This window comes from Salmo trutta, chromosome 12, assembly GCF_901001165.1.
Source record: "Salmo trutta chromosome 12, fSalTru1.1, whole genome shotgun sequence".
Lineage (NCBI taxonomy): Eukaryota > Metazoa > Chordata > Actinopteri > Salmoniformes > Salmonidae > Salmo > Salmo trutta.
The window spans coordinates 7059760-7087454 of NC_042968.1; the positions used below are offsets into that span (position 1 = coordinate 7059760).

Below are 27695 nucleotides of genomic sequence, written 5' to 3' on the forward strand. Positions count from 1 at the left end.
CCAAATGCGCTAGTGTTTTTCAGCCAGGGCCTGCAAAGACATCATTCACCGGTTTGCCGCCTTCTGAGAGCCTATGGGAGCCGTAGGAAGTGTCACGTTACAGCAGAGATCCTCAGTTTTCAATAAAGAGAGTGTAGAAGCCCAAGAAATGGTCAGACAGGCCACTTCCTGTAAGGAATCTTCTCAGGTTTTTGCCTGCCATATGAGTTCTGTTATACTCACAGACACCATTCAAACAGTTTTAGAAACTTTAGGGTGTTTTCTATCCAAAGCCAATAATTATATGCATATTCTAGTTTCTGGGCAGTAGTAATACGCAGATTAAATCGGGTACGTTTTTTATCCGGCCGTGCAAATACTGCCCCCTACCCTAGAGAGATAAAGAACTCTCAGACCATGAGAAACAAGATTCTCTGGTCTGATGAAACCAAGATTTAACTATTTGGCCTGTATGCCAAGCGTCACGTCTGGAGGAAACCTGGCACCATCCCTACGGTGAAGCATGGTGGTGGCAGCATCATGCTGTGGGGATGTTTTTCAGCGGCAGGGACTGGGAGACAAGTCAGGAGAAAAGTACAGAGAGATCCTTGATGATTGTGTCGGCCGTGAACACAAACTTAGAGGAATTGATAGGCCTGTTCCGTGTATTCAACAGCTGCGGTTGGAGCTCTGGCTTGTTTTTTTGTATTGTTCCTACCATCGTCAGGTTCCTCTTGAGGAGCTCCTGTCCCAGCTTGTGCGAAGTAAAAAAGTTATTGCATATGATGTTGTGGCCACGAAGTCCCTGTGTCACGTCCAGGACAACCCACATCCCTTGGTTCTTCTCAGGGGCTCCTCCACCTGGCTTCCCCGTAGACACATGCAAGTTCCACGCTTATGATGAAGCACCGTCACAGGCAAACCAGATCTTGATTCCATATTTAGACGGTATGTACTGCCTGAAGGGGCAGTGGCCCCTAAATGGCATAAGCTGCTCATCAACAGTAACGTTGGGCCCAGGGTTGTTAATAACCTCTTGAGACTCTCATCCCGTTAGAGGGATCATTTTCCAGCGAAAAACTCCTAGCGACATTAGCATAACGAAATTCAATATATATTTTTTTCAAATATAGGACTGTCTCATATCGTTTTATAGATACACCTCTCTTGAATCGACCCTCGTTGTCCGATTTCAAAAAGGTTTTACAGGAAAAGCACAATATTAGATTATGTTAGAGGAGTACATGGTAAAAGTAGCATCATATGAATTTTCCGACCAAGCACATGCATCACATATAACCAAAAAACAGCTAAATGCAGCACTAACCTTTTACAAACTTCATCAGATGACACACCTAGGACATCATGTTACACACAGCATGCAATCTTTTGTTCAATAAAGGTCATATTTCTATATAAAAACAGCATTTTACATCGGCACCTGACGTTGACTAACTATTTTCCCATAAAATGCGTCCCGGGAAACAGTGCTACAATTTTATAAATTACTATTCGAAAACAATTTTTTTTTTTTATATTGTCAATCTAAGATTTATAGATGAATATCTCTTGAAAACACCCGTCATAACAGATTTTAAATTAACTTTACAGGGTAATCACACTTTGAGATAAAAGGGGATGCGATATTCAGAAAATGAGCTAGAAAGCCTAGCTCGTCGCCATCTTGGAACAATCGCACATCACATCTGATCTTGTATAATATTGCCAATAATCCCTCACCTTTAGTTGTCTTCATCAGAAAGCACTTCCAGTAATCCCAGGTCCACGACAAATGTATTTTCGGTCGAAAAAGTCCATCCTTTATGTTCCATTAGCTTGCTGTTGTTAGCGCGTCAGAAGGCTGTATCCAAATGTTGATACGGGCGCGGGACTTTGCTAACGAAAAATGACTTTTTTCCCTCCTGTAGGTTCGTTCAAACATGTCAAACGTTGTATAACATTAATCTTCAGGGCCTGTTTCAACAAGAGAGCCAATCAGATTCGAGTGGGACGATTTCATTGTGTTTCAAAACGTTTCCAAAGGTGGGGGCAGACACGGCCGCCGACGTCACAATGCTGATGGCCCTCCTACTGTGACCAATTGCCACATCGTCTCCTGCACTGAGTTTCGACAGCAGAAGCCTCAAAACACTTTGTAAAGACTGGGGACATCTAGTGGAAGCACTGGAAAGTGCTCAATTATAATTTTTTCACGTTGTGAATTACAGGGAAGGCTGTGAAGTCGAGTCCACAATTCAGAATCCCACTTCCTGGTTCAATCGGTCTCGGGGTTTTGACTGCCATACGAGTTCTGTTATACTCACAGACACCATTCAAACAGTTTTAGAAACTTTAGGGTGTTTTCCATCCATATAAAATAAGTATATGCATGTCCTGGCTTCTGAGTTTGATTAGTAGGGCGTTGAAAATGGGAACACATTTTTTCCAAAATGCGCTGTGGCGCCCCCAGTGGTAGGATATACGCAAGAGTTAAACAGAGGAAGGCAGTCCTCCCACTTGTCACACACTGACCTGATTGCAGCTAGCTTGTCTCTCTGCCGCCGAGCTGGTATGGTGTCTCGGTTATCGAAATAATCCTGGAAATAATATGGAAGTTTTCCAGAGACATTGTTGCATGGAAAAGTTCTCTGCCAGTTTCTGCATCCCACAGGGATTCTGTGGTTTCCCCATTGCATCTGAAAACATCAGCAAGGAATATAATCACAAAGCATGCATGTAAATCAGTTTGGTCCATCTCCTTCCATCTCTCTCCAAAAACACGCCTTCACTCCAAATTGGTGCAGTCCAGAATGATTTTCTGGATGGGGTCTGGGATGAACAGTTCAAAAGAAGACTTTGTCCTGCACATGAGTAACCGCCATCCGCGTCGGCCCGGGTTGCATCCTTATCACATTGGCAGCCATGCGGGTTGGCTCATTCCTTGGACAAGAAGACTATTCAATTTCACAATTTTTTTACATCCATATTTCTCCTCCTGCAGGCTTCTGATAAACTGGTTGCTGACCAGCTGGTCCTGGGGCTGGTTGCTGACGGGCTGGTCCTGGGGCTGGCTGAGGGTCAATCTCATCCTCTTCTTCCAACTCACTATCAGACTCCGAATTGACAGAGACATGATCCTCATATTCGGAAATGTCTTAATCCTCCAAAGTGGTAGACGCTCCATCCTAACTAATTTCTCTCTCTGCAAAAATTATTTCTAAGGCCCTCTGAGCAGAGATTATTTTTGCCATACTGATTGATTGTGGTAAGGAGCCTCACACGCAAAGCAATTTATTTATTGTGTCCCTCCCCCAATTTGCACCTGGCTGGGGTAGAGTGTGGGAAAATACTGAATTTTTACAATGTATTTTAAATAATGTATTGTAATAACATTGTGCAGGTTCCCGCAAGACATTATGTAGTTTCACACACTACAAAGGGTAAAGAGTGCGAGAAAAGTGGGAGACAGGCAGACAGGCAGGGAGACAGACAGGTTCTTGGTGTTATGTTGAAACAGCAGGCCCAGGGAGGAGAAAGACAGAGTGAAGGCACACAGCAAACCTTTTTGTTTCATTTTTGCTTGTTTTCACCTACACACACACATTTCCACACTTTTATTACCTTCGGGTCCAGTGGAACCAAACAATAAATATGTAGTATAAATGTGTAAGGGGATGCACAGTGTGCACTCAACAAAATTGTGTTATTTTACGTGTTCTTCACAGAAAATGAGCCAAGGTCAATGATTCTCAGGTTGAAAAAATAATTAATTGTATCATTTTTCTTTTAGTAGACATTGAAAAAGGGTCCCACACAAGGGTTAAGAACACCACACAAGGGTTAAGAACTTAACAACCATTTGACAGACAGGGCACAATGTTTCCTCAATATTATGAAAGGTGTACTGCAGGAGTCGATTTTGGGACCAGTTCTCTTTACTATTTATAAATAATATTGGTCTATGTATTAAATCCTGTAATGTTAATCAGTATGCAGATGATACGGTAATGTATGCCATTGCACCGACAGTTGATCAAGCTATGTAAGAGCTGCGATCTGATTTTGATACTTAACAGAAAGCCCTTGTGGATTTAAAACTTGCACTGAATGCGGGCAAAACTAAATATATGTCGTTCTCTAATTCATGTAAAAATGTCTCAGATGGGCTATATATTCACTCATTGGATGGTTCTCTCATCGAGCGGGTTCCCGCCTATAAATATCTGGGCATTTGGATTGATGAAGAACTTTTAAAAAAAACATACTGATGAGCTAGTTTAAAAGTAAAGATTTAAAGTGGGCTTGTACAGCATAATGTACAGTCAACTTTCCTGCCAGATCTTGACTATGGTGACACCATTTACCAGAATGCAGAAGCCACTACTCTTTGGATGCCGTCTACAATAGCGCCCTTAAAACTTTCACCTGTAATAAAGTTAATACTTATCACTGCATCCTGTATCAGAAGGTAGCTCACTTCATTACTCCCTTGTTTACAAAGAGTTACCAAACCCATTCATTCTTGAGGGGCTGCTTGTCTCAACAAAGTTTGGTAAAACCGCTTTTAGTTTTAATGCACCACAGTTATGGAATACATTACAAAACAAATTACACCTGGATAGGTCAGTTTAAAACTCACTTGTTAAAAGTGTTCACCGAAGTGTGCAATTTTTTCAATTGATTGTTATAGCTTGTTGCAATAAACTGATGTAATACATTTATAGCTGTCTTGTAGTATTTCTTCATCGTTTTGTTGTTGCCGTATTGATGTCATTTTTGTCTTCAGGGCACCATTGTAAATGGGACACTGGTCTCAATTCGGTTCCCCTGAATAAATAAAAGTTAATACATTTTGTACTACATGAGTTTTGTAGATCTCACTAACCTAATGGGAAAGGTATTAGCACCATCTAAATGCTGCCAATCCTTCCCATTCATTGGCATCTATTTTTTTTAAATTAAGATTTAGAATACCATGGTGAAAATATTAAGTTCAATGTAAGAAATATAAGCTACAATACCTGAATTGACTGAATTAAAACCCCTGACCATCTTTTGATATGTCAAACCTAAAAAGTCCAAAACTCTTACCAATTCTGCCACTGCCCACTCTTGCGTTACTGTAAACTGCTTTCACAGCCCCCCACTGCATTCTAATGCATATATTTAGCAAAGCCGCGGACAAAGCTGTCAATAAAAGTGGTTGTTAATCAAAACAATTTTCATATTTTATCTCTCCACAGGCAGGGGTCGACAGTCATTGGCTGGATTGCCCAGGGATTGGCCAGTGTGGTTCCCCAGCCTGAATTAAAAAACGTGGAGGAGGTGGAGCCTGCAGAGACAACAGAGGTACAGATGGAATGGTCTGACAGGTGCCCTGAAGGGTCCACAGATTTTATTTGAGTAATAGCCTGTAGCAGTGTTGTCTGAACTTTCATCTAAGTCAGTTAAATTGGTTAGTTAATTGGTTGTAGTTAAGTGTTGTAGCTATAGAACAGCCCCTACCTAAAATCACACTGTGCACTAAAAATGTTAAAGTAAAGAGGACTTAGGCAGCCCCTCAAGCATTTGTTAACTTCAATCAGCAAGCTGTAATAAATAAAAACATTCTCAGTTAGAGAGGACCAAAATGTATTATTCATGGTTAAAGTGTAGCATTAGCTTTCTTTGACTCATCTCTGTCCTGTACTTGGAACCAGGATAGATTTTTTTTAACAGCATTTCCATACAGATTGCAGAGGTGATCAAGGTGCCGGAGGTTAAGAAAAAACCTACCGTAAGTAGCTATATCAATGGCCTTGCTAATATGCTAACCACAACTACTCATGGCTTATGCTAACGTGTAGCATTAGCTTTCTCAAACTCAATTCTGTACTTGGAGCCAGGCTAGCCATGTTTAACAGCATTTCCATTCAGATTGCAGAGGTGAGCAAGGCGCCGGAGGTTAAGAAAAAACCTAGCGTAAGTAGCTACATCAAGGGCCTTGCTAATATGCTAACCAAAATTTCTCATGGCTTACGCGAACGTGTAGCATTAGCTTACTCAAACTCTCAGTTCTGTACTTGGAGCCAGGCTAGCCATGTTTAACAGCATTTCCATTCAGATTGCAGAGGTGAGCAATGCACCGGAGGTTAAGAAAACACCTAGCGTAAGTAGCAACATCAAGGGCCTTGCTAATATGCTAACTAAAATGACTCATGGCTTACGCTAACGTGTAGCATTAGCTTTCTCAAACTCTCATTTATGTACTTGGAGCCAAGCTAGCCATGTGTTACAACATTTCCATTCAGATCGCAGAAGCCAGAAAGGTGCCGGAAGTTAAGAAAACACCTAGCGTAAGTAGCTAAATCAAGGGCCTTGCTAATATGCTAACTAAACTTACTCATGGCTTATGCTAACGTGTAGCATTTGCTTTCTCAGACTCTCAGTTCTGTACTTGGAGCTAAGCTAGTCATGTTTAATAGAATTTCCATTCAGATTCCAGAAGTGACCAAGCGTAAGTAGCTAGCTATAATATGGACGTTGCTATGCTATGCTAACTTAAACCCAATGCTAACGGACCTGCTGCAGCTGTGTTCAAACTTGGTTCTAGAGATCCATTCGCCACAATGTCCCATTGCTACCCCTCTCCCACCCCAGCTGTGCCTTAAGGCTGAGAGGGCCGGTTCCTGCTGGCAACACTGATTCACTGATATACATGTCATCTGCTCAAGCAGGTTCTGCGAGGTGGTGATTCCTGTGGTTTAGCTGTTTGATGATCGACGGAGATAGATAACTCTCGACCTGGAGAGAAAAGGGTTTTCCACCATCCCTGATTGGAGAATCAAATTTATATGAGTCAGCTATCAAAACCGAATGATATTATCCAATCACATAGCATCTCCATTTGAATGTCTCATCACTTCAGTGGCAGCCTTTGGAAGAAGTTGACAGCGGTCAGTCCATGCATGCATCACTGTGTGATAATGAATTAAGAATACAGCGGGTGTTTGACAATATGCATACTACCATGTTCAACACTCTCATACTCCGAGTGCGTTCTCCGAGGACGTTCTCTTGAGTACGTTATTGTGAGGACGAGAGTATGGAGAACAAATAAAACATTACATTTGAAAAGCACTCGCACTCCCCCTACTGTATTACCTCACACTGGACCTCCCCATTCACTGAACCTTCTTCTAGCCAAGGATAATGGCAACAATAGAGACGAAATAAGATATACAAAAAGCAAATGTTATGCAAGGTAGATGTCAAATCTTTGTGGCTATCTAGCTAGCGAACAGTAGTAGCTAGCCAGTTGCCGTTAGCCCTATTGACTTACTATGGGCTTGCAATCTACATACACTACAGTGGGTATTGTAGGCAGGTAATGCCAAAATTAACACAGTATGTACTTATTAATGTATCAAGATAAAATATTGTAGTAAGGCAACATATGAGATGTAAATGGGCAACATTTCTTTCTAAATTCTGGGTTTATTTGCTCTCGCTTCAGCTCAAATAATGGACAACATTGATTTCAAGAAGTTTTGCGTAGTTTTTTACATGGTTCCCGTCATATTTCTATGGGTACTTTCCGTTGAAGCTTGCATCGGTGCGTCCTTCAAAATATGTACAAACGGAGTACGCGTCCGAGAAGTGCCCTCCTTGCTCCATTTCGCTTACCTTTGATTTGGACTCATACTCTGACCCTCCCACGCTCCAATTTGCGGAGCACGGTAGTATGCATTTTGAGAAACACCCAGGATATTTCTAACCCTGTAGCTGTTCAGGTCGAGAGTTGTTTATATGTGCAGGTTCCTGCTGTGGCTTGTACAGTATGTGAGAAGGCCTTTTAAGACATGAATAGCATCCCCTGTCTAAGAGAAAATTGCAATTTTATGACGAAACGCACAAACCTACAGTGCCTTCAGAAAGTACACACACTCCTTGACTTTTTCCACATTTTGTTGTGTTACAGCCTGAATTTTAAATAGAATTTGGTGTCACTGGACTACACACAATACCCCATAATGTCAAAGTGGAATTATGTTTTTAGAAATATTTACAAATTAATACAAAATTAAAAGCTGAAATGTCTTGAGTCAATACCTATTCATCCCCTTTGTTATGGCATGTCTAAATAAGTTCAGGAGTAAACATTTGCTGAACAAATCACATAATAAGTTGCATGGGCTCACTCTGTGTGCAATAATAGTGTTTAACATGACATTTGAATGACTACCTTATCTCTGTACCCCACACATACAATTATCTGCAAGGTCCCTCAGTCAGGTAATGAATTTCAAACACAGATTCAACCACAAAGACCAGGGAGGTTTTCCAATGCTTAGCAAAGAAGGGCACCTATTGGTAGATGGGTAAAAATACAAAAAGACATTGAATATTCCTTTGAGCATGGCGAAGTTATTCATTACACTTTGGATGGTGTATCATTGCACCCAGTCACTAAAAAGATACAGGCGTCCTTCCTAACTCAGTTGCCGGAGAGGAAGTAAACCGCTCAGCAATTTCACCATGAGTCCAATGATGACTTTAAAAAAAGTTGAATGGCTGTGATAGGAGAAAACTGAGGATACATCAACAACATTGTAGTTACTCCATAATACTAACATAAATGACAGAGTGAAAAGAAGGAAGCCTGTACAGAATAAAATTATTCCAAAACATGCAATAAGGCACTAAAGTAAAAAAATAAATGTGGCAAAGAAATGAACTTTATTTCCTGAATACAAAGCATTATGTTTGGGCCAAATCCAACACAACACATTACTGAGAACCACTCTTCATATTTTCAAGCATGGTGGTGGCTGCATTATGTTATGGGTATGCTTGTCATCGGCAAGGACTAGGGAGTTTTTTGGGATAAAAAGACACAGATTAGAGCTAAGCACAGGTAAAATCCTAGAGGAAAACCATGTTCAGTCTGCTTTCCAACAGACACTGGGAGACAAATTCACCTTTCAGCAGGACGATAAACAAAAACACAAGGCCAAATATACGCTAGAGCTGCTTACCAAGACATCATTGAATGTTCTTGAGTGGGCCTAGTTAGTTTTTACTTAAATCTGCATGAGAATCTATAGCAAGAAAATGGCTGTCTAGCAATGATCAACAACCAACTTGACAGAGCTTGAATAATTTTTGAACTATAGCAAATATTGAACAATCCAGGTGTGCAAAGCTCTTAGAGACCCAAAAAGACTCACAGCTGTAATCACTGCCAAAAGTGATTCTAACATGTATTAACTTTCTGTAATATTTTCTTCCATAAATGTCTAAAAACATGTTTTCACTTTGTTATTATGTGGTATTGTTTGTAGATGGGTATAAAATATATATATTTAATAAATGTTTTGTTCAGGCTGTAACACAACAAAATGTGGAATAAGTCAAGGGTTATGAAGACTTTCTGAATGTACACAAACTACTTACGACTCATTACAATCTGTTATTGTTGAATACTGATAGATTTTCTGTGAATGTTTGTTTCCCTTCAGGTGCATGCTATCCAAGATGTCCCAGGTGAGAGCTAACAGCATATTGTTCCTGTGGGTAGAAGTAGTAGCATGAGAATAATAATGACATTGCGTGTGGTTCTATTGATGATGTTGGGGTGGGGGGGTGATGATGATGATGATGATGATCTCCTTATCTCTAGATGCAGAGCCTCTTCCTCATATTCCTGTGGTGGAGGTTATGTCAGATGAAGAGCCTCAAGAAGAGAAGGGAATCCCACCCAGGTGTGTGTGTGTGTGTGTGTGCGTGCGTGCATGAATGCCTCTCTCCTTCAATCTCTCTCTTCTACCCGCTTTGTTGTCTCCAATGACATTCTAACGTGTGTGTTTGTGCCTGTGTGTCGTGTGTTCTGTTCTCAGGGTGTATGAGTGGATCAAACAGGGTTTTGAGAAAGTGGTACCCCAGCCAGCTGACATCAACAGAGACATCTCAGCGAAGGCCCCCTGCCCACAGAAAGGTTATCTTCTAACACGCAGAGATCCTCATATTTATTACAGGGATGCTTGGGGGTGCTGAGCAATAGGTTACTCTATATTGGTTCCACAGTCTATCACCAATCTTATATCTTGTTCTGAGGCTAGAAACCTCATGCACCAGCAAGCCTATATCATTATTTTATATATTTTTTTTACATTTGTTGCATATTTATGAGCTGTTTGTTCTGCCCTTGCAGTGACCTCCAAATCCCTTGCAGTGACCTCCAAATCTCCGGAAACTGAAGAGGAGGCCAAAGCAAAGTGAGTCTCACACATTTACGCTTTTGTATTTACACTACAAGCTCATTGATACACAAATATGTACTTATTCATGTAAATATTACAGATTGTACAGTGGTTGTAAAGGGAACTATTTAAACAGTTTAATGAAAAAATACATTTTTCTGCAATCTCTTTAATGCTGTTTAATTATTATGTACAGTGGCAAGAAAAAGTATGTGAACCCTTTGGAAATACTTGGATTTCTGCATAAATTGGTCATACAATTTGATCTGATCTTCATCTAGGTCACAACAATAGACAAACACAGTCTGCTTAAACTAATAACACACAAACAATAATACATTTTCATGTCTTTATTGAACACACCGTGTAAACATTCACAGTGCAGGGTGGGAAAAGTATGTGAACCCTTGTATTTAATAACAGGTTGACCCTCGTTTGGCAGCAATAACCTCAATCAAACGTTTTCTGTAGTTGCGGATCAGATCTGCACAACAGTCAGGAGGAATTTTGGACCATTCCTATTTACAAAACTTTCAGTTCAGCAATGTTCTTAGGATGTCTGGTGTGAACTGCTCTCTTGAGGTCATGCCACAGCATCTCAATCGGGTTGAGGTCAGGACTATGACTGGGCCACTCCAAAAGGCGTATTTTCTTCTGTTGAAGCCATTCTGTTGTTGATTTACTTCTATGTTTTGGGTCATTGTCCTGTTGCATCACCCAAGTTCTGTTGAGATTCAATTGGCGGACAGATAGCCTTACATTCTCCTGCAAAATGTCTTGATAAACTTGGGAATTCATTATTCTGTCGATGATAGCAAGCTGTCCAGGCCCGAGGCAGCAAAGCAGCCCCAAACCATGATGCTCCCTCCACCATACTTTACAGTTGGGATGAGGTTTTGATGTTGTTTCATCTGTACACAGACTATTTTGCCAGTAGCGCTGTGGAACATCCAGGTGAACTTCAGCAAACTTCATACTTGTAGCAATGTTGTTTTTGGACAGCAGTGGTTTCCCATGAACACCATACTTGTTTAGTGTTTTACGTATCGTAGAGTCGTCAACAGAAATGTTAGCATGTTCCAGAGATTTCTGTAAGTCTTTAGCTGACACTCATTGAGCATTCTGCTCTGTGCTCTTGCAGTCATCTTTGCAAGATGGCCACTCCTTGGGAGAGTAGCAACGTTGCTGAACTTTCTCCATTTATAGACAATTTGTCTAACCGTGGACTAATGAACATCAAGGCTTTTAGAGATACTTTTGTAACCCTTTCCAGCTTTATGCAAGTCAACAATTCTTAATCTTAGGTCTTCTAAGATCTCTTTTGTTTGAGGCGTGGTTCACATCAGGCAATGCTTCTTGTGAATAGCAAACTCAAATTTTGTGAGTGTTTTTGATAGGGCAAGGCAGCTCTAACCAACATCTCCAATCTCGTCTCATTGATTGGACTCCAGGTTAGCTGACTCCTGACTCCAATTAGCTTTTGGAGAAGTCATTAGCGTAGGGGTTCACATACATTTTCCAACCTACACTGTGAATGTTTAAATGATGTATTCAATATAGACAAGAAAAACACAATAATTTGTGCGTTGTTAGTTTAAGCACACTATGTTTGTCTATTGTTGTGAAATTTGATGACTAATTTATGCAGAAATCCAGGTAATTCCAAAGGGTTCACATACTTTTTCTTGCCACTGTATCTGTTGTCATGACAGTGAGGAGGAGAAACAGCCCAAGTAGGTGACAAAATGGCCGCAGCTTATATTGGCCGCAGCTTAGCTATCAAAGCCCCTCATACCTACGTTACTGCCTCACCCTAGCAGCTTTTGGCCCACCTAGAGAGGAGCAAAAAAGGTGGAAAATATAATTCTACCGTGTCCACTCTACGTTACCTGCTAAGAGCATTGGGCCAGTAACCGAACGGTTGCTGATACGAATCGCCTTGAGCAATGCAGTTAACCTCCAACAACAACTGCTCTCCGGGCGCCGATGACAACGATTAAGGCAGCCCCCATACCTCTCTGATTCAGAGAGATAAATGGGTTAAATGCAGAAGACATATTTCTGTAGAATGCATTCATTTGTGCAACTGACTAAGTATCCCTTTTCCCTTCCCAATGGTCTTACACATTCTCTACGCTGCTATAACATGGGAACGGCTTGCAGACACATTCATGATGCTGTTATAACATAGTAATAGCCCTGAAATGTGCTCTACTGCTAAAGCATGATAGCAGCTGTTAAACATGCCATGTGATGTAGACAGTCCATATTCTGATATCTCTGTTCTCCTTCTACAGTGTGGTGGGATGGATTGTACAGGGCTTCGGTCGTATGTTACCTCAGCCTGTCCTGACTCCCAGTGGATCGGTGAGTGACTAACCTCCTAATAGCACAAGGCAACACACCAGGACAGTGTTCATTAAGGCACACTGTAGCAAAACACTTTGCATGGTAAACCACATGTCTTATTGGATAAGTTCAGGTAGTCCTTCCCTGTTTCAGTAAATCTTCTTCCATTCGGTGCAAATAATGAACAAGACCCTGGTTTTGGGTTAGAGATAAGGCCGGGGGAGTTCTTTAGAATCAAATTATACGTTTTATTCAAAGTTGTTCTTAAACTTCAACTGAACAGGACATAACTGAAAGAGGACGTAGGCAAATGGGAACTGAAGTCTAACATCTTTTGTTTTGTGTCTCCCCCTCTGCCAGGAGAACGCTGTGCAGAACAGTAAGTAAAGCTGGTCTCATGGCTTTCTCATACACATACAGCATCTCACAGATCATGAAACTCAAAATGGTGTTCAAAGAAACGATCAGCATTATAGACATATAAAATCCAAAACAGTGTACAAAGATGTCTGAACTTCCAATAGACAACAGACAGGCAGGACAACAGAGAGTACAACCAGACATTGGCACTGTTCCTTTGAGTCTGATATCAGCTGTGGACACACTTCAGTGACCTGAGTTATGCTTTGAGGTAGTTTGATTGATTGATTGATCAGTATAGTGGGGCGGTGATTTGCAGGTTCATTGATTGGTTGATTGGTTAATTACAAGGTGTATTGATTGGTTGATTACGGCTAGTGTCCATGATGAGGCAGACTCTAACTGGGCTCCTCTTCTCATTCTGTTTCAGGGGGGAAGGTGCGCTGAGAGCCCCTTAAACAAAAGGAGAAGGAAGACTGGGAAAAGTCGCTCACAAAAACATAAACACACACATAGAAGAGGAGACTAAACCGCAGGCACACACTGATGATTGGAGCGAGACAGGCAGTTCAACAGACAGGCAAAAAAGACGGAAGAATTAATAAATGGACACACACTTAGCAGAGGAGGCTGGTGGGAGGAGCTATAGGAGGACAGGCTCATTGTAATGGCTGGAGTGATATAAATAGAATGGAGTCAAACGTGTAGTTTCCATATGTTTAAAGTTAACGTAGCAGGTGTAAAAGAAACGCCTGAGCATATCCGCTTTTCAGCGGAAAAGGAACCTAGGTCATAGATAGCTGTATCCCTGAAAACCAAATGCATTCAGTTGTTGGCAACTCCGCTAAGGGTTATAAAAAATAGAGTCGCACACTCTAAATTTAAATTCCCAGTAATTTAATGGGTAAATCACCAAGGTTTCAGCATCACTGTGCCTTCTTCTGGGTAATGGCGTGAACGCTTGAACCAGGTTATGGAGACAAACAGTGCAATTAGTGCAACCAAGGACAATAGTGAGGGGTGTGTCATAATTATTTAGTTGATTACAATGAATTGAGTGAAACTGTTAAAAAAAAAGTGTTTATAGCATATTAAATATATTAGGCTATTGTTATCATATGGAAACGTAATTAAATATTGTACATAATATTAACATCAGCATACTTTATTGTTTAATTCAATTTCACATACATATTTAATATATATAAAGTCAATATTCAGACCACTAGGGGTCAATGTTTTCAGAAAGGATATCCAGTAAGCCTCCCTTTGTAGTAGTAGGATCTCAACGTTACCTCCTCCTTGGTAGAGCAACATGCTCAATGCCTGTGTACTTGAGGGAGGACATAGGACCTGATGACTCTGACCACTGAACAACTTAAAAAGGATATTGCAGAGATCGCAACCTCCACTGAAAATTCACAGCAAGCTCTACGAGATGAGCTTAATGACCCTCTCAAACTGAATGATCTCATTAAGAGTAACGCTGACCTTCAGACCAAGATTACGACCGAACTGAGGGAGAGGTAAATCAAAAAGTATAAACGCCATTTGAAAGAACAACGGACGAATATACCTCTGGCGAGATCCTGAGCACAAGAAACCACAAAGCAGGAAGAGACAAGCCGATGACAGACGCAGAGTCCCTCTGTCAGACCAACTATCCACAGGCAGCGATACCTCTGGCTCCTCTACCAACGGTGAGCGCTTTTCTCAAAAGAGGACGGGGACACCGGGTACAACGTTGAGGATAACACCCCCAGCACGTAAGAGGGTTTGACGCATACGTCGGGGGAAGAACAAATCCACTACCACCCCGCGACATCTATCAATTGAGATCCAAGACGGGCCCCCAGTCCAACAGGAGCTAAATGTATTCAACTGATCAAGTAAGACCCTGACATCAGCTCACCTCAATGTTCTCAACAAGGGGTTATCATTTGTACCCACTACGTACATTAATGACTTTGACGCCCAGATAGATCTATTCAAGTTTTTCTGTAGTCTGAGATTCTTTGATAAGAGTGAAACTTACATGACTCCACTTGAAATGTCATCCTCAGTGAGATGTATACATAGTCTACCATGTTAATCAATAGACTTATCTGCCCTACTGCGAGTCAAGCAGGAGATGAAGCCATCAACACAGCTGAGGTACCTGAGAACTCTGAGAGAACCACATTTTTACATCCCCCCCAAACGCAATGCGTCCAAAGACACCTTCTGAAGGATTGTTGAAAATGATGTAGGTGACCTACTGAAAGACAAACAGAAACACAAATCCTATGATAACCTGAGTAGTGATGAGAGAATGGCTCTTAAGGACTTACAGACAGATCCTTCGATTATCATAAAAGAAAGTGGCAAAGGAGGAGGAATTTGTATACAAAACAAATGTGACTATGTGAATGAATGTCGCCGATGACTATCTAAAGGTCACTTCTATCGCAAACTAAATTATGACCCTACCCTAGAATTCCAGCATAATATCTCATCTACAGTGGAGAGCTGTTTGGAATCAGGACAAATCCCCCAAAAAGAATGGGAATTTCTATGTATGAAATTTCCAAAGATACCAACTTTTTATACAGTCGCTAAATTGCACAAACAAGTGTCTCCTCCCCCAGGTAGACCCATTGTAGCAGCAGTCGACTCTGACGTCCAACATTTCTACGTTTGTGGACCACCACATTAAACTGATGGTTGAAAATCTCCCATCTTATGTCAAAGACACTAGTCACATGATCTCATTGATAAAGGGCTTAGGAAGGATACCAGAGGGCACCCTGCTGGCCACTTTTGATGTGGAGAGCTTGTACACTAACATCCCACACACTGGAGGCTTGCAGGCACTGCAACACTTCCTTCAGCAGAGAGACTCTACCCTTTCTCCATCGTCTTTGAGTCAGACTTTTTCCTTCAAATTCGGGGTGTAGCCAATGGCTTTGCCCCCAACTATGCAAACCTGTATGTGGGACATCTTGAGGTAACACTCATTTTCAAAACAGAGACGCACCCCCAACTTTCTAAAATCCTCCTATGGAAGAGATACATAGATGATGTCTTTGTACTCTGGGAAGGCAGTCAGCAGGAACTAAATGAATTCCAAACTCTACTAAATGAGAGCTTTGAATACCTCAAATTCACCATGCAGACTGATGAGAGAAAAATAAACTACCTGGATTTATGAATCATCAGAGAGAATGATGCATTACACGCAGACTTATACACAAAACCCACAGACCGCAATACCCTGCTATGTGCGAATAGTATGCATCCCCTTCCCCTTTAGAATCATCTACCATATATCCAGTTATGCGGGGTTAAACCAATCTGTGGCCACCAGACAGATTTTGACAACAATACAAAAAAAATGACAGATAAATTCAAAATGAGAGGCTGCAAGGACAAAACTCTTGACGCTGCAATGATCTCAAAAACCAAGAGAGGAACATGTAAAAACTCAACCAAAGAAGAAAAACAATGCAACAGGTCTTTTGCACCAAGTACACCAAGTATTTGGAGAAAATGAAAGCAATCCTGAAAAACCACTGACATATTCTGCAATCTCATCACCTGTTCATGTGGGAAAGCCTACGTAGGACAAGCGAAAATACGATTAAAACAACGCATAGCTGAACACCGTAGCTCAATCAGGTGTAAGAACGTTGACTATCCAGTAGCAGCTCACTTTGCTGAAGCTAAACAGGTTGCGATCTCTGTAATATCCTTTTTAAAAGTTGTTCAGTGATCAGAGTCATCAGGTCCTATGTCCTCCCTCAAGTACACAGGCATTGAGCATTTTGCTCTACAAAGGAGAGGAAGTAACATCGAGATCCTACTACTGCAAAGGGAGGCTTACTGGAAACCCTTCGAAAAACATTGACCCCTAGTGGTCTGAATATTGACTTTGATCTCAGGCCCTTCTTATGAACTCTTCGTTTGGGCTCCAGAGTGGCGCAGCGGTCTATAGCATTGCATCTCTGTGCAAGATCCGTCACTGCAGTCCCTGGTTTGAATCCAGACTGGGAGTCCTATAGGGCGGCGCACAATTGGTCTGGGGTAGGCAGTCATTGTAAATAAGAACTTGTTCTTAACTGACTTGCCTAGTTAAATAAAGGTGAAATATTTTTTTTAAATTTAAATGAACAATTCTCTCTTTTATAAACAAGTCTTATAAATGGACATATTCTTCCAACAGCTTATCAGCATAATCAGCACCCAATATGTTCCCCCAGTTGATGATGCTTATTATGCATTATGGTTGAACCTAAAGATGACATGTAACAACATGTTTTAATGAAGTAGGGAACAATTAAATATATATGTGAAATTGAATTAAACAATAATGTATGTTGATGTTAATAATATATACAATTTAAAGGCAATGCTACCAAATACTAATTGAGTGTATGTTAACTTCTGACCCACTGGGGATGTGATGAAAGAAATAAAAGCTGAAATAAATCATTCTCTCTACTATTATTTAGACATTTCACACTCTTAAAATAAAGAGGTGATCCTAACTAACCTAATACAGGGAATTTTTCTGATTAAATGTCAGGAATTGTGAAAAACTGTGTTTAAATGTATTTAGCTAAGGTGTATGTAAACTTCCGACTTCAACTGTATATGCTTTAACAGTTTCCCTCAATGCATTAACTAAATAATTATGACACTGGTCATTGGTTGCACTAATTGCACTTTTGTCTCCATAACCTGGTTCAAGCATTCATGACATTACCCTGAAGAAGGCACAGTTATGCCAAAACGTTGGTGATTTACCCATTCAATTACTGGGAGTTTATATATAGAGTGTGCGACTCTCTTCATTTTTATAGCTTATAGTTTATTCGCCGTTAGTCAGCACCTCTACATGAAATAATTTTCTCTGGGTGTGCACCAGGTCATGTTTTTTAACTCCAATAAGGGTGCCATAGGTTTGATGTGTTTGATATCGTTCAATTTATTCCATTCTAGCCATTACAATGTGTCCGTCCTCCTATTGCTTCTCCCACCAGCCTCTTCTGACACACACATAGCTAGAAATAGTCAATGGCTCTGTAAACCTATAGAGCTTTCAGTTCTTGCGCAGCTACAACGCATAATGCACTTTCACCCTCTCCTTCCCACAAACGATTGAGCCAATAATAAGAGATTCTGAATGAAATTAGTAATTAGGTTTAAGAACCCATAAACCAGGAGAATTAACTAAGCATGGGAGTGAATATAGTCTAATTTATAAAGGCTGTGTTTACACAGGTAGCTCAATTTTGATCTTATGTCAATTATTTGGCATATCTGACATATATGATCTTTCCCCCACAGCAAAAAAAAAAAAAACACATGGAATCTGATCTTTTAAGTTCTGATTTATTCCACATCCGTATGTGACTCTCAATTCTGATACGATTCTGATGCTCCATATGGAACCTCGTGTGGATGCTCAGATCAAATAATTATTTTTGCTCTGAAAGGTTGTTTTTTACATGAAAAAAATTGTAAATTAGCGTTGCATATGTGTGCTATTTCAGAGGTCACATGAGTGTAAATGTGCAAATTTATCCCGTATAAAACTGGGTGTGAACAGTCAGAAAAAAATGGTTGAATATGAAACAAAATCTGAATCGGGTCGCTAGGATGGCTGTGTAAACATAGGCGTGATCATGCTATGATCATTATCTGTTAGAATCATAACTTTGGGAACAATATCTCACTCTAACTGCAATAGCGCAATGATGCTAATGATTATTCCATAAACAATTATCTCCAAAAAGCCTTGGAATCTCAAAAAGCCTAGGAATTCTGTTTTCTCCAGACAGACAGGGTGATCACAGCTAGTATAAGCTTTTTCCAATACTTTCTATTCTCATTTTAAACGGTGTAGAATCAATACACTGCTATCAATTGTTTTTAGATTGCATAGAACCGTGACAGTAAAAAAACAGTTGAATTGGCACTATATTTCACACACGGTTTGTAGTCGACATACTGTTAGCATAGTACACACTACTGTTAGTACTGTTGTTATTGTGTTTGTCCAATGAGACAAACATAATAACTAGCTAAGCCCAGGCAGCAATCGTATTATTATGAAGATGTTGTTACATTATATGCCGTTTGTTTATGATTAATAAAGAGTTTGAAATGCAGTCTGGTGTTTTGTGTGACAGTCAATCAATCTACCAATCAATCTACAAATCAATCTACCAATCAATCAATCAATCAATCAACTAGGCTCATACCTATAAACATTCTAACAGCCAAGTATATAAAGGGGTCTGAATTACATGATATGATTAAAAGTTGGGAACACTGTATTTGTTGAATATATTTTCAATGGATCTGTACTGCTAGTGCTAACCTTTGGTAAAGCGCAGTACTGCAATGTATTGCAGCGACTTTAAGCCAACACCTAGCGACCTAGTCAAGATGTCCGTTCCTCTTGGCGTAATGGTTAAGCCTTGACAGTTGCTGGACCCGGGTTCGAGTCCCAGTTGGGGCTACCCCCCGAATTTGCTACATTGGTGTCTGAAGTGGGATGGTGCCTGTGAAGCCATCGGAGAGGCGTGTACAGGTGAGGGACTTAGAATACGCTCCTGAAGGAAGGCGGTAATGTAGCGACCTTAACTCAACACCTAGCAACCTAGTCAAAATGTTCTGACCTCTTGGTGTAATGGTTAAGGTGTTGGCTTCACAGTCGCTGGACACTGAAAGTATTCAAAATCTTTTTCACATTTTGTTACAGCCTTATTCTAAACTGGAATAAATAAAAACATTTCCTCATCAATCTACACACAAAACCCCATAATGAGAATAAATGTTTTTAGACATTTTGCAAATAATATAAAATAAAAAAAATAAAAACTTTATATAATAAAGTATTCAGACCCTTTGCTATGAGACTCGAAATTGAGCTCAGGTGCATCCTGTTTCCATTGATCATCCTTGATGTTTCTACAACTTCATTGGAGTCCACCTGTGGTAAATTCAATTGTTTGGATATGATTTGGAAAGAAACACACCTGTCTATACTGTATAATGTCCCACAGTTGACAGTGCATGTCAGAATAAAAACCAAGCCATGTGTCACGACTTCCGCCGAAGTCGGTTCCTCTCCTTGTTCAGGCGGCGTTCGGCGTCGCCGGTCTTCTAGCCATCAACGATCCACTTTTCATTTTCCATTTGTCTTGTCTTCCCACACACCTGGTTTCAATTCCATCATTACATGTTGTGTATTTAACCCTCTGTTCCCCCCATGTCCTTGTCCGGAAATGTTTATTGTTAGTGCTTGTGCACGTTATGTCTGGTGTGTGACGGGTTTTGTACCCATTTGTTTTCCGGTGGTTTTTATTATTAAACTGCGCCGTTGGTAACACAGTTTTTGCTCTCCTGTGCCTGACTTCTCTACCGCTAGTACGCACACCTTACACCATGAGGTTGAAGGAATTGTCCGTAGAGCTCTGAGACAGGATTATGTCGAGGCACAGATCTGGGGAAGGGTACCAAAAAAGATTCTGCAGCATTGAAGGTCCCCAAGAACACAGTGGCCTCCAGCATTCTTAAATGGAAGAAGTTTGGAACCAGCAAGACTCTTCCTAGAGCTGGCCGCCCAGCCAAACTGAGAAATCAGATGGTCACTCTGACAGAGCTCCAGAGTTCCTCTGTGGAGATGGGAGAACCTTCCAGAAGGACAACCATCTCTGCAGCACTCCACCAATCAGGCCTTTATGGTAGAGTGGCAAGACGGAAGCCACTCCTCAGTAAAAGGCACATGACAGCCCACTTGGAGTTTGCCAAAAGGCACCTGACGAACTCTCAGACCATGAGAAACAAGATTCTCTGGTCTGATGAAACCAAGTTTAAAATCTTTGGCCTGAATGCCAAGTGTCACGTCTGGAGGAAACCTGGCACCATCCCTACAGTGAAGCATGGTGGTGGCAGCATCATAGTGGTGGCAGCATCATGCTGTGGGGATGTTTTTCAGCAGCAGCGACTGTGAGACTAATCAGGATCGAGGCAAAGATGAACGGAGCAAAGTAAAGAGAGATCCTTGATCAAAACCCTTGTCCAGAGCGCTCAGGACCTCAGACTGGGGCGAAGGTTCACCTTCCAACAGGTCAATGACCCTAAGCACACAGCCAAGACAACGCAGAAGAGGCTGCAGGACAAGTCTCAATGTCCTTGCGTGGCCCAGTCAGGGCCCGGACTTGAACTCCATCAAACATCTGAAAATAGCTGTGTCCCATCCAACCTGACAGAGCTTCAAAGGATCTCCAGAGAAGAATGGGACAAACTCCCCAAATACACGTGTGCCAAGCTTGTGACGTCATACCCAAGAAGACACTAGGCTGTAATCACTGCCAAAGGTGCTTCAACAAAGTACTGAGTAAAGGGTCTGAATACTTATGCAAACGTGATATTTCCAGGGGGTTCTAGTTGTAAAAAAAATAAAAAATATTGAAAAATCTGTTTTTTCTTTTTCATCATGGAGTATTGCATGTAGATTGATGAGAAAATAAAAAAATATATAATCTATTTTAGAATAATCCTGTAACATAACAAAATGTGGCAAAAGTCAGGGTGTCTGAATACTTTCCGAATGCACTGTACCCCTATTTCTCAGCCCCAATCTCTATATACCTCAGCCCACTTACCCACACACCTAAACCCAATTACTAACACATCCCAGCCCTGTTACCCTCATGCCCTAAAACTAACACCCAGAATAATTAGATCACTTGTTTTGGTACTGCCCTGTTTTTGGTCGCAGGTTCAGGAATGACTGAAAAATTGCAACATTTACATGGAGCCAACTCTACAAATAGCACTGCTGGGGGATTAGTCAATCGGTCAATAATATAATAATACTTCATTTACAATCTGTATAAACTATGAAAATAGAAAGGTTCAGAACCTTTGTGAAACATCTCAGCACAGTGGGAAAATATATGGCAGCTAGAAATCAAAACTGGATGGTCTTCAGAGATGCAATAAATGGGAGGGGTTGAGGGTAGCTGAAGGCTGGGACTAAAAACAAACAAAAGATAAGTAATGTAAAATATATTGTCCGTAAAATGTATATAATACGTATAAGCTGGAAGTAGAAGCCTAAGTGTTGTTGTCCATTAGTTTAATCAAATTAGGGGAGGGGTGGTAGGGTTACAGGAAATAATAAAGCAGGAAAATATATTTTAAAATATATACAGTATCACTCAAAAGTTTGGACACACCTACTCATTCAAGGGGTTTCCTTTATTTTTACTATATTCTACATTGTAGAATAATAGTGAAGACATCAAAACTAAGAAATAACACATATGGAATAATGAAGTAAACTAAAAAGTGTTAAACAAATCAAAATATATTTTATATTTGAGATTCTTCAAAGTAGCCACCCTTTGCCTTGATGACAGCTTTGCACACTCTTGGCATTCTCCCAACCAGCTTCATGAGGTAGTAACCTGGAATGCATTTCAATTAACAGGTGTGCCTTGTTAAAGAAAATTTGTGGAATTCCATTCATTCTTAATGCGTTTGAGCCAATCAGTTGTGTTGTGACAAGGTAGGGGTGGTAAACAGAACATAGCCCTATTTGGTAAAAGACCAAGTCCATATTATGGCAAGAACAGCTCAAATAAGCAAAAATAAATGAAAGTCCATCATTACTTTGTTAGGTTCTAAATAACAGGGTAAAAACTGATGGAAAACTATAAAAGCTCAAGCCAAGTTTATTCACCCAAAGGGTCGGACAGCTGAACAGACAAGAAAACATATTCACACAAGTACTGGTATTTAACCTTTTCTCCTATGCTGAGCCCCCTCTTTACACCTCTGAGCAGCCAGTACACCTATGTTGCTATACAAAACTTTAGTGATATCTGTTCTTCCTCACTTCATCTAACCTGGCCTCTGCCCAAATTCCTCACTCCTCCCCAACTCACGGCTGTCATGTTGACTTGTACCATACTGTGTCTCTTCTCCTCCCATAGGATCCCTGACGGCTAACAATAGCATATTCTGACAGAATGTAAACGTTCTACATTCCCCTCTCTCCCTCAGTGACATGTATAAGGATATTTCATATTTTTAAGTTTAGAGGTCAGCACCCATCATTTTTAAGACATGAAGGTCAGTCAATACGGAACATTTTAAGAACTTTGAAAGTTTCTTCAAGTGCAGTCGCAAAAAACATCAAGCGTTATGATGAAACTGGCTCTCATGAGGACCGCCACAGGAAAGGAAGACCTAGAGTTACCTCTGCTGCAGAGGATATGTTCATTAGAGTTAACTGCACCTCAGATTGCAGCCCAAATAAATTATTCACAGAGTTCAAGTAACAGACACATTTCAACATCAACTGTTCATAGGAGACTGTTTGAATCAGGCCTTCATTGTCAGATTTCTGCAAAGAAACCATTACTAAAGGACACCAATAAGAAGAAGAGACTTGCTTGGGCCAAGAAAGACAAGCAATGGACATTAGACCGGTGGAAATCCAAATTTGCGATTTTTGGTTCCAACCGCTGTGTCTTTGTGAGATGCAGAGTTGGTGAACAGATGATCTCCACATGTGTGGTTCCCACCGTGAAGCATGGAGGAGGAGGTGTGATGGTGTGGGGGAGGTTTGGTGGTGACACTGTCGGTGATTTATTTATAATTCAAGGCACACTTAACCAGCATGGCTATCACAGTATTTTGCAGCGACACGCCATCCCATCTTGTTTGCACTTAGTGGGACTATCATTTGTTTTTCAACAGGACAATTACCCAACACACCTCCAGGCTGTGTAAGGGCTATTTGACCAAGGAGAGTGATGGAGTGCTGCATCAGATAATCTGGCCTCCACAATCACCTGACCTCAACCCAATTGAGATAGTTTGGGATGAGTTGGATCACAGAGTGAAGGAAAAACAGGCAAAAAGTGCTCAGCATATGTGGGAACTCCTTCAAGACTGTTGGAAAGCATTCCTCATGAAGCTGGTTAAGAGAATGCCAAGAGTATGCAAAGCTGTCATCAAGTTAAAGGGTGGCTACTCTGAAGAATCTAAAATATAAAATGTATTTTGATATAACACTTTTTGGGTTACTGCATGATTCCATATGTGTTATTTCATAGTTTTGATGTCTTCACTATTATTCTACAATGTAGAAAATAGTAAAAATAAAGAAAAACCCTTGAATGAGTAGGTGTGTCCAAACTTTTGACTGGTACTGCATATTTACAAAAAAAATACATATGGGGTATTGGAAATGATGCAGACAATTACATTGATAAAAGCCATAATATATCTGCAATGTTATAGCTGATTTAAGAAAAACACTAACACTCACATCCCAGTACCCTAATATTGATACAATCAAGTACAGATACACCCATATTTTAGCCCTAAATACCCTATTTGTTAATCATTAACCCCCAGTTCCTTTGCCAACACAGCTCATCCATGTTACTTGCCTATCTCAGCCCTGTTACTCACTTTCCTTATACCTGTCTTCCCCAAGTCAACAACAGTAACCTATATCCAGCTATTAGCCTCACACCCCAACATTGTTATTTGCATATCTTAGTACTGTGACCTCTGACCTGTATTCGCTAATCATTTCATTGATAAACTCATAGTACAGTGGCAAAACACATGTGCCAAAGCCCCATTCACTTTTTTATTACCACAAACTTGTTGCCAGAAAGGATTTGAATGGGCAATAAATGTACATCAAGACCCATTACCTGTATGAGCCTTGTGTATCCCTACACCCCATTACTCATATAAACCAGGTAAATCCATGGGCATACTCATATAAGACAGGTCTACCCCAGTGCCCAAGCCTCAACATTCATACAAACCAGGTCTACACTTGTACTTTAGCCTCAATATCCTTACAGACCAGGTGTACATCTGCACTTCTAACCCAATAACGATTTTTTCCTACTGTTACATGTCACTGCCAATTGTCATAACAATAGGTGTGTTTATGTATTTCAGCCCCGCTATTCATACAAACCAGGTCTACACCTGTACTTCAGCTCCAATTTACATACCTACAAAGTCTGGACCTGTGCTTGAACCCAATTAGTCAACTAAGCCAGGTCTAAATGTGTCGTAGCCTGAATACTCATAAAATGTAAACCAGGTCTATCCCTGCTACTCAGGTCAAGTACTACTACTGTACAAACCAGGTCTCCACCTTTGACTGAGTCCCAATGCTAATATAAACCAGATCTACATCTGCATATCTATATCTCAGCCCAAATACCCATATGAACCAGGTTTACACCTGTGGCTATGTCCCAATACTCAGGTCTACCTTCGTGACTATTCAGCAAAACGCACATAAACCAGATCTACCATTTTGGTAGAGACACTTAACATACCTATTGACGTTAAATATTTGTTCAATTATTACACTTTTTCAGTGTATGAGTCTATATGTATTTATTAAGGATCCCCATTAGCTGCTGCCAAGGCATTACACTACATTCATAGCTGATTTAACATCACATTAAGTGTGTGTCCTCAGGCTCCTACTCTACTACCACATATCTACAACACAAAATCCATGCGTACGTGGGTGTATGCATGTGTCTGTGCCTATGTTTGTGTCCCTCACAGTCCCTGCTGTTCTGTAAGGTTTATTTTTATCTGTTTTTTAAATCTTATTTTACTGCTTGCATCAGTTACTTGATGTGGAATAGAGTTCCATTGTAGTCATGGCTCCATGTAGTACTGTGTGCCTCCCATAGTCTGTTCTGGACTTGGGGACTGTGAAGAGACCTCTGGTGGCATGTCTTGTGGGGTATGCATGGGTGTCCGAGCTGTGTGCCAGTACCTCAAACAGACAGCTTGGTGCATTCAACATGTCAATACATCTCACAACACAAATACAAGTAGTGATGAAGTCAATCTCTCCTCCACTTTGAGCCAGGATAGATTGATGTGCATATTATTAATGTTAGCTCTCTGTGTACATTTAAGGGCCAGCCGTGCTGCCTTGTTCTGAGCCAATTACAATATTCCTACGACCCTCTTTGTGGCACCTGACCACACGACTGAGTACAGGAGCGATAAAACTAGGGCCTGTAGGACCTACCTTGTTGATATTGTTGTTAAGAAGGCAGAGCAACGCTTTATTATGGACAGACCCATCTTAGCTACTGTTGTATCAATATGTTTTGACCATGACCACTACTTGCTCAATTTCCACATTATTAATTACAAGATTAGTCGAGGTTTAGGGGTTAGTGAATTATTTTTCCCAAATACAATGCTTTCAGATTTTTAAATATTTAGGACGAACTTATATCTTCCCTTCTGAAACTAACTGCAGCTCTTTGTTAAGTGTTGCAGTCATTTCAGTCGCTGTAGTAGCTGACATGTATAGTGTTGAGTCATACCACTGGCTTTACTTAAAGCCAGTGGTATGTCGTTAGTAAAGATTGAAAAATGTAAGGGGCCTAGACTGCCCTAGGGAATTCTTGATTCTACCTGGATTATGTCAGAGAGGCTCCATTAAATAACACCCTCTGTGTTCTGTTAGACAGGTAACTCTTTATCCACAATATAGCAGGGGGTGTAAAGCCATAATACATCAGTTTTACCAGCAGCAGACTATGATCGATAATGTCAAATGCCACGCTGAAGCTTAACAAAACAGCCCCACAATATTTGTATAATCAATTTCTCTCAGCCAATCATCAGTCATTTGTTCTTGTTGAATGTCCTTCCCTATAAGCGTGCTGAAAGTCTGGTAATTCCCCAATGGCAAGTCACCCAAAAATAGCAAAATATGACGTTTTACAGTCAAAATCGCTGATTTAAACATATGTAAAGGCTAATGGATAATCTTCAAAGCCATTGTATTTTCCCATTGGTCACAAATATGACCACTAAGATATTTTCATATACCACGAGCATCATGGATTCAATCTATTGAAAGTTAGAGTGCATATGTAAACTACACCCTTTAAACATTATGTTTGAAGCTGTTAAACACAGACTTCTGGTGCCAAATTCATCGCTAAAAGTACACCTTGGAGATTTATGCTTGTGGTTTTGTGACCATTTTGAGAAATCATTTGAAACTTCTCTGAACCATATTAGACACCTTGGTAATGCATAATATATGCCTTATTTGTTGATAAGGAAAACTTTAACTTCTGTAGAACCTGTTAAGTACAAAAAAAATCCCTATTGTGACTGATGGGATTAAATCGTTTGCCAAAAATGCTGTTGTCGAGGTAATTTCCTATGTAGGAAAATTGTGGGAGGAGTCGAAGAAGTCGAAGCTTGAAGAAGTCGAAGCTTGTGGGAGAAGTAGAAGCTCAGGGGTGATAGATGAGCTTCCTACTAGTTATTACCAGTTGGAGGGGCTTCAAGTGGATTTTTCCCAGCATTATGTGATAAATACCACCTTCCCACTTGGTTAAGAATACAGTTTAAGCATTAATTGGCTGCTGAATATGAGGCCTTTCTCTTGATTGGTTGATCCCACCCTACTGTTCCATATCCTCTAACAGTTAACCCACTGACCCACCTCCTTTTATTGCAACTTGTTTCCTATTTCCAATTTAGTCCTCATCCTGCAAGGCCATGAAGACATGGTTCTGGAGGAGGTGGACCCGGATTGGGAGGAGAAGGAGAACAAAGTGGCTCAGGGAGCGGCCCTGCTCCAGGCCTTACCCTCACTCAAACCCCAGGTCAGAGGCAGAATCAGAGACAGCCTTGCTAGTAGTCAGTAGATTACCATGCTTGAAAGGACAAACG

At 40.7% G+C, this 27695-nt stretch overlaps 1 protein-coding gene across 2 annotated transcripts in view; it reads left to right on the plus strand.

Annotated features, from left to right (window-relative positions):
• Nucleotides 1-27695, plus strand: part of LOC115202837 (cyclic nucleotide-gated cation channel beta-1-like) — a 63877-nt gene that overhangs the window by 11511 nt on the left and 24671 nt on the right. Inside the window, exons 7-19 of one of the 2 annotated variants that reach the window (XM_029766902.1) lie at nt 5223-5328; nt 5711-5755; nt 5896-5940; nt 6083-6127; nt 6270-6314; nt 9480-9504; nt 9641-9722; nt 9858-9955; nt 10172-10235; nt 11933-11953; nt 12518-12587; nt 12930-12948; nt 27504-27628. In XM_029766902.1, the coding sequence (XP_029622762.1) occupies nt 5223-5328; nt 5711-5755; nt 5896-5940; nt 6083-6127; nt 6270-6314; nt 9480-9504; nt 9641-9722; nt 9858-9955; nt 10172-10235; nt 11933-11953; nt 12518-12587; nt 12930-12948; nt 27504-27628 (790 nt within the window). The remainder of the gene's footprint in view (nt 1-5222; nt 5329-5710; nt 5756-5895; nt 5941-6082; nt 6128-6269; nt 6315-9479; nt 9505-9640; nt 9723-9857; nt 9956-10171; nt 10236-11932; nt 11954-12517; nt 12588-12929; nt 12949-27503; nt 27629-27695) is intronic. The other variant, XM_029766900.1, reaches the window with a different exon arrangement.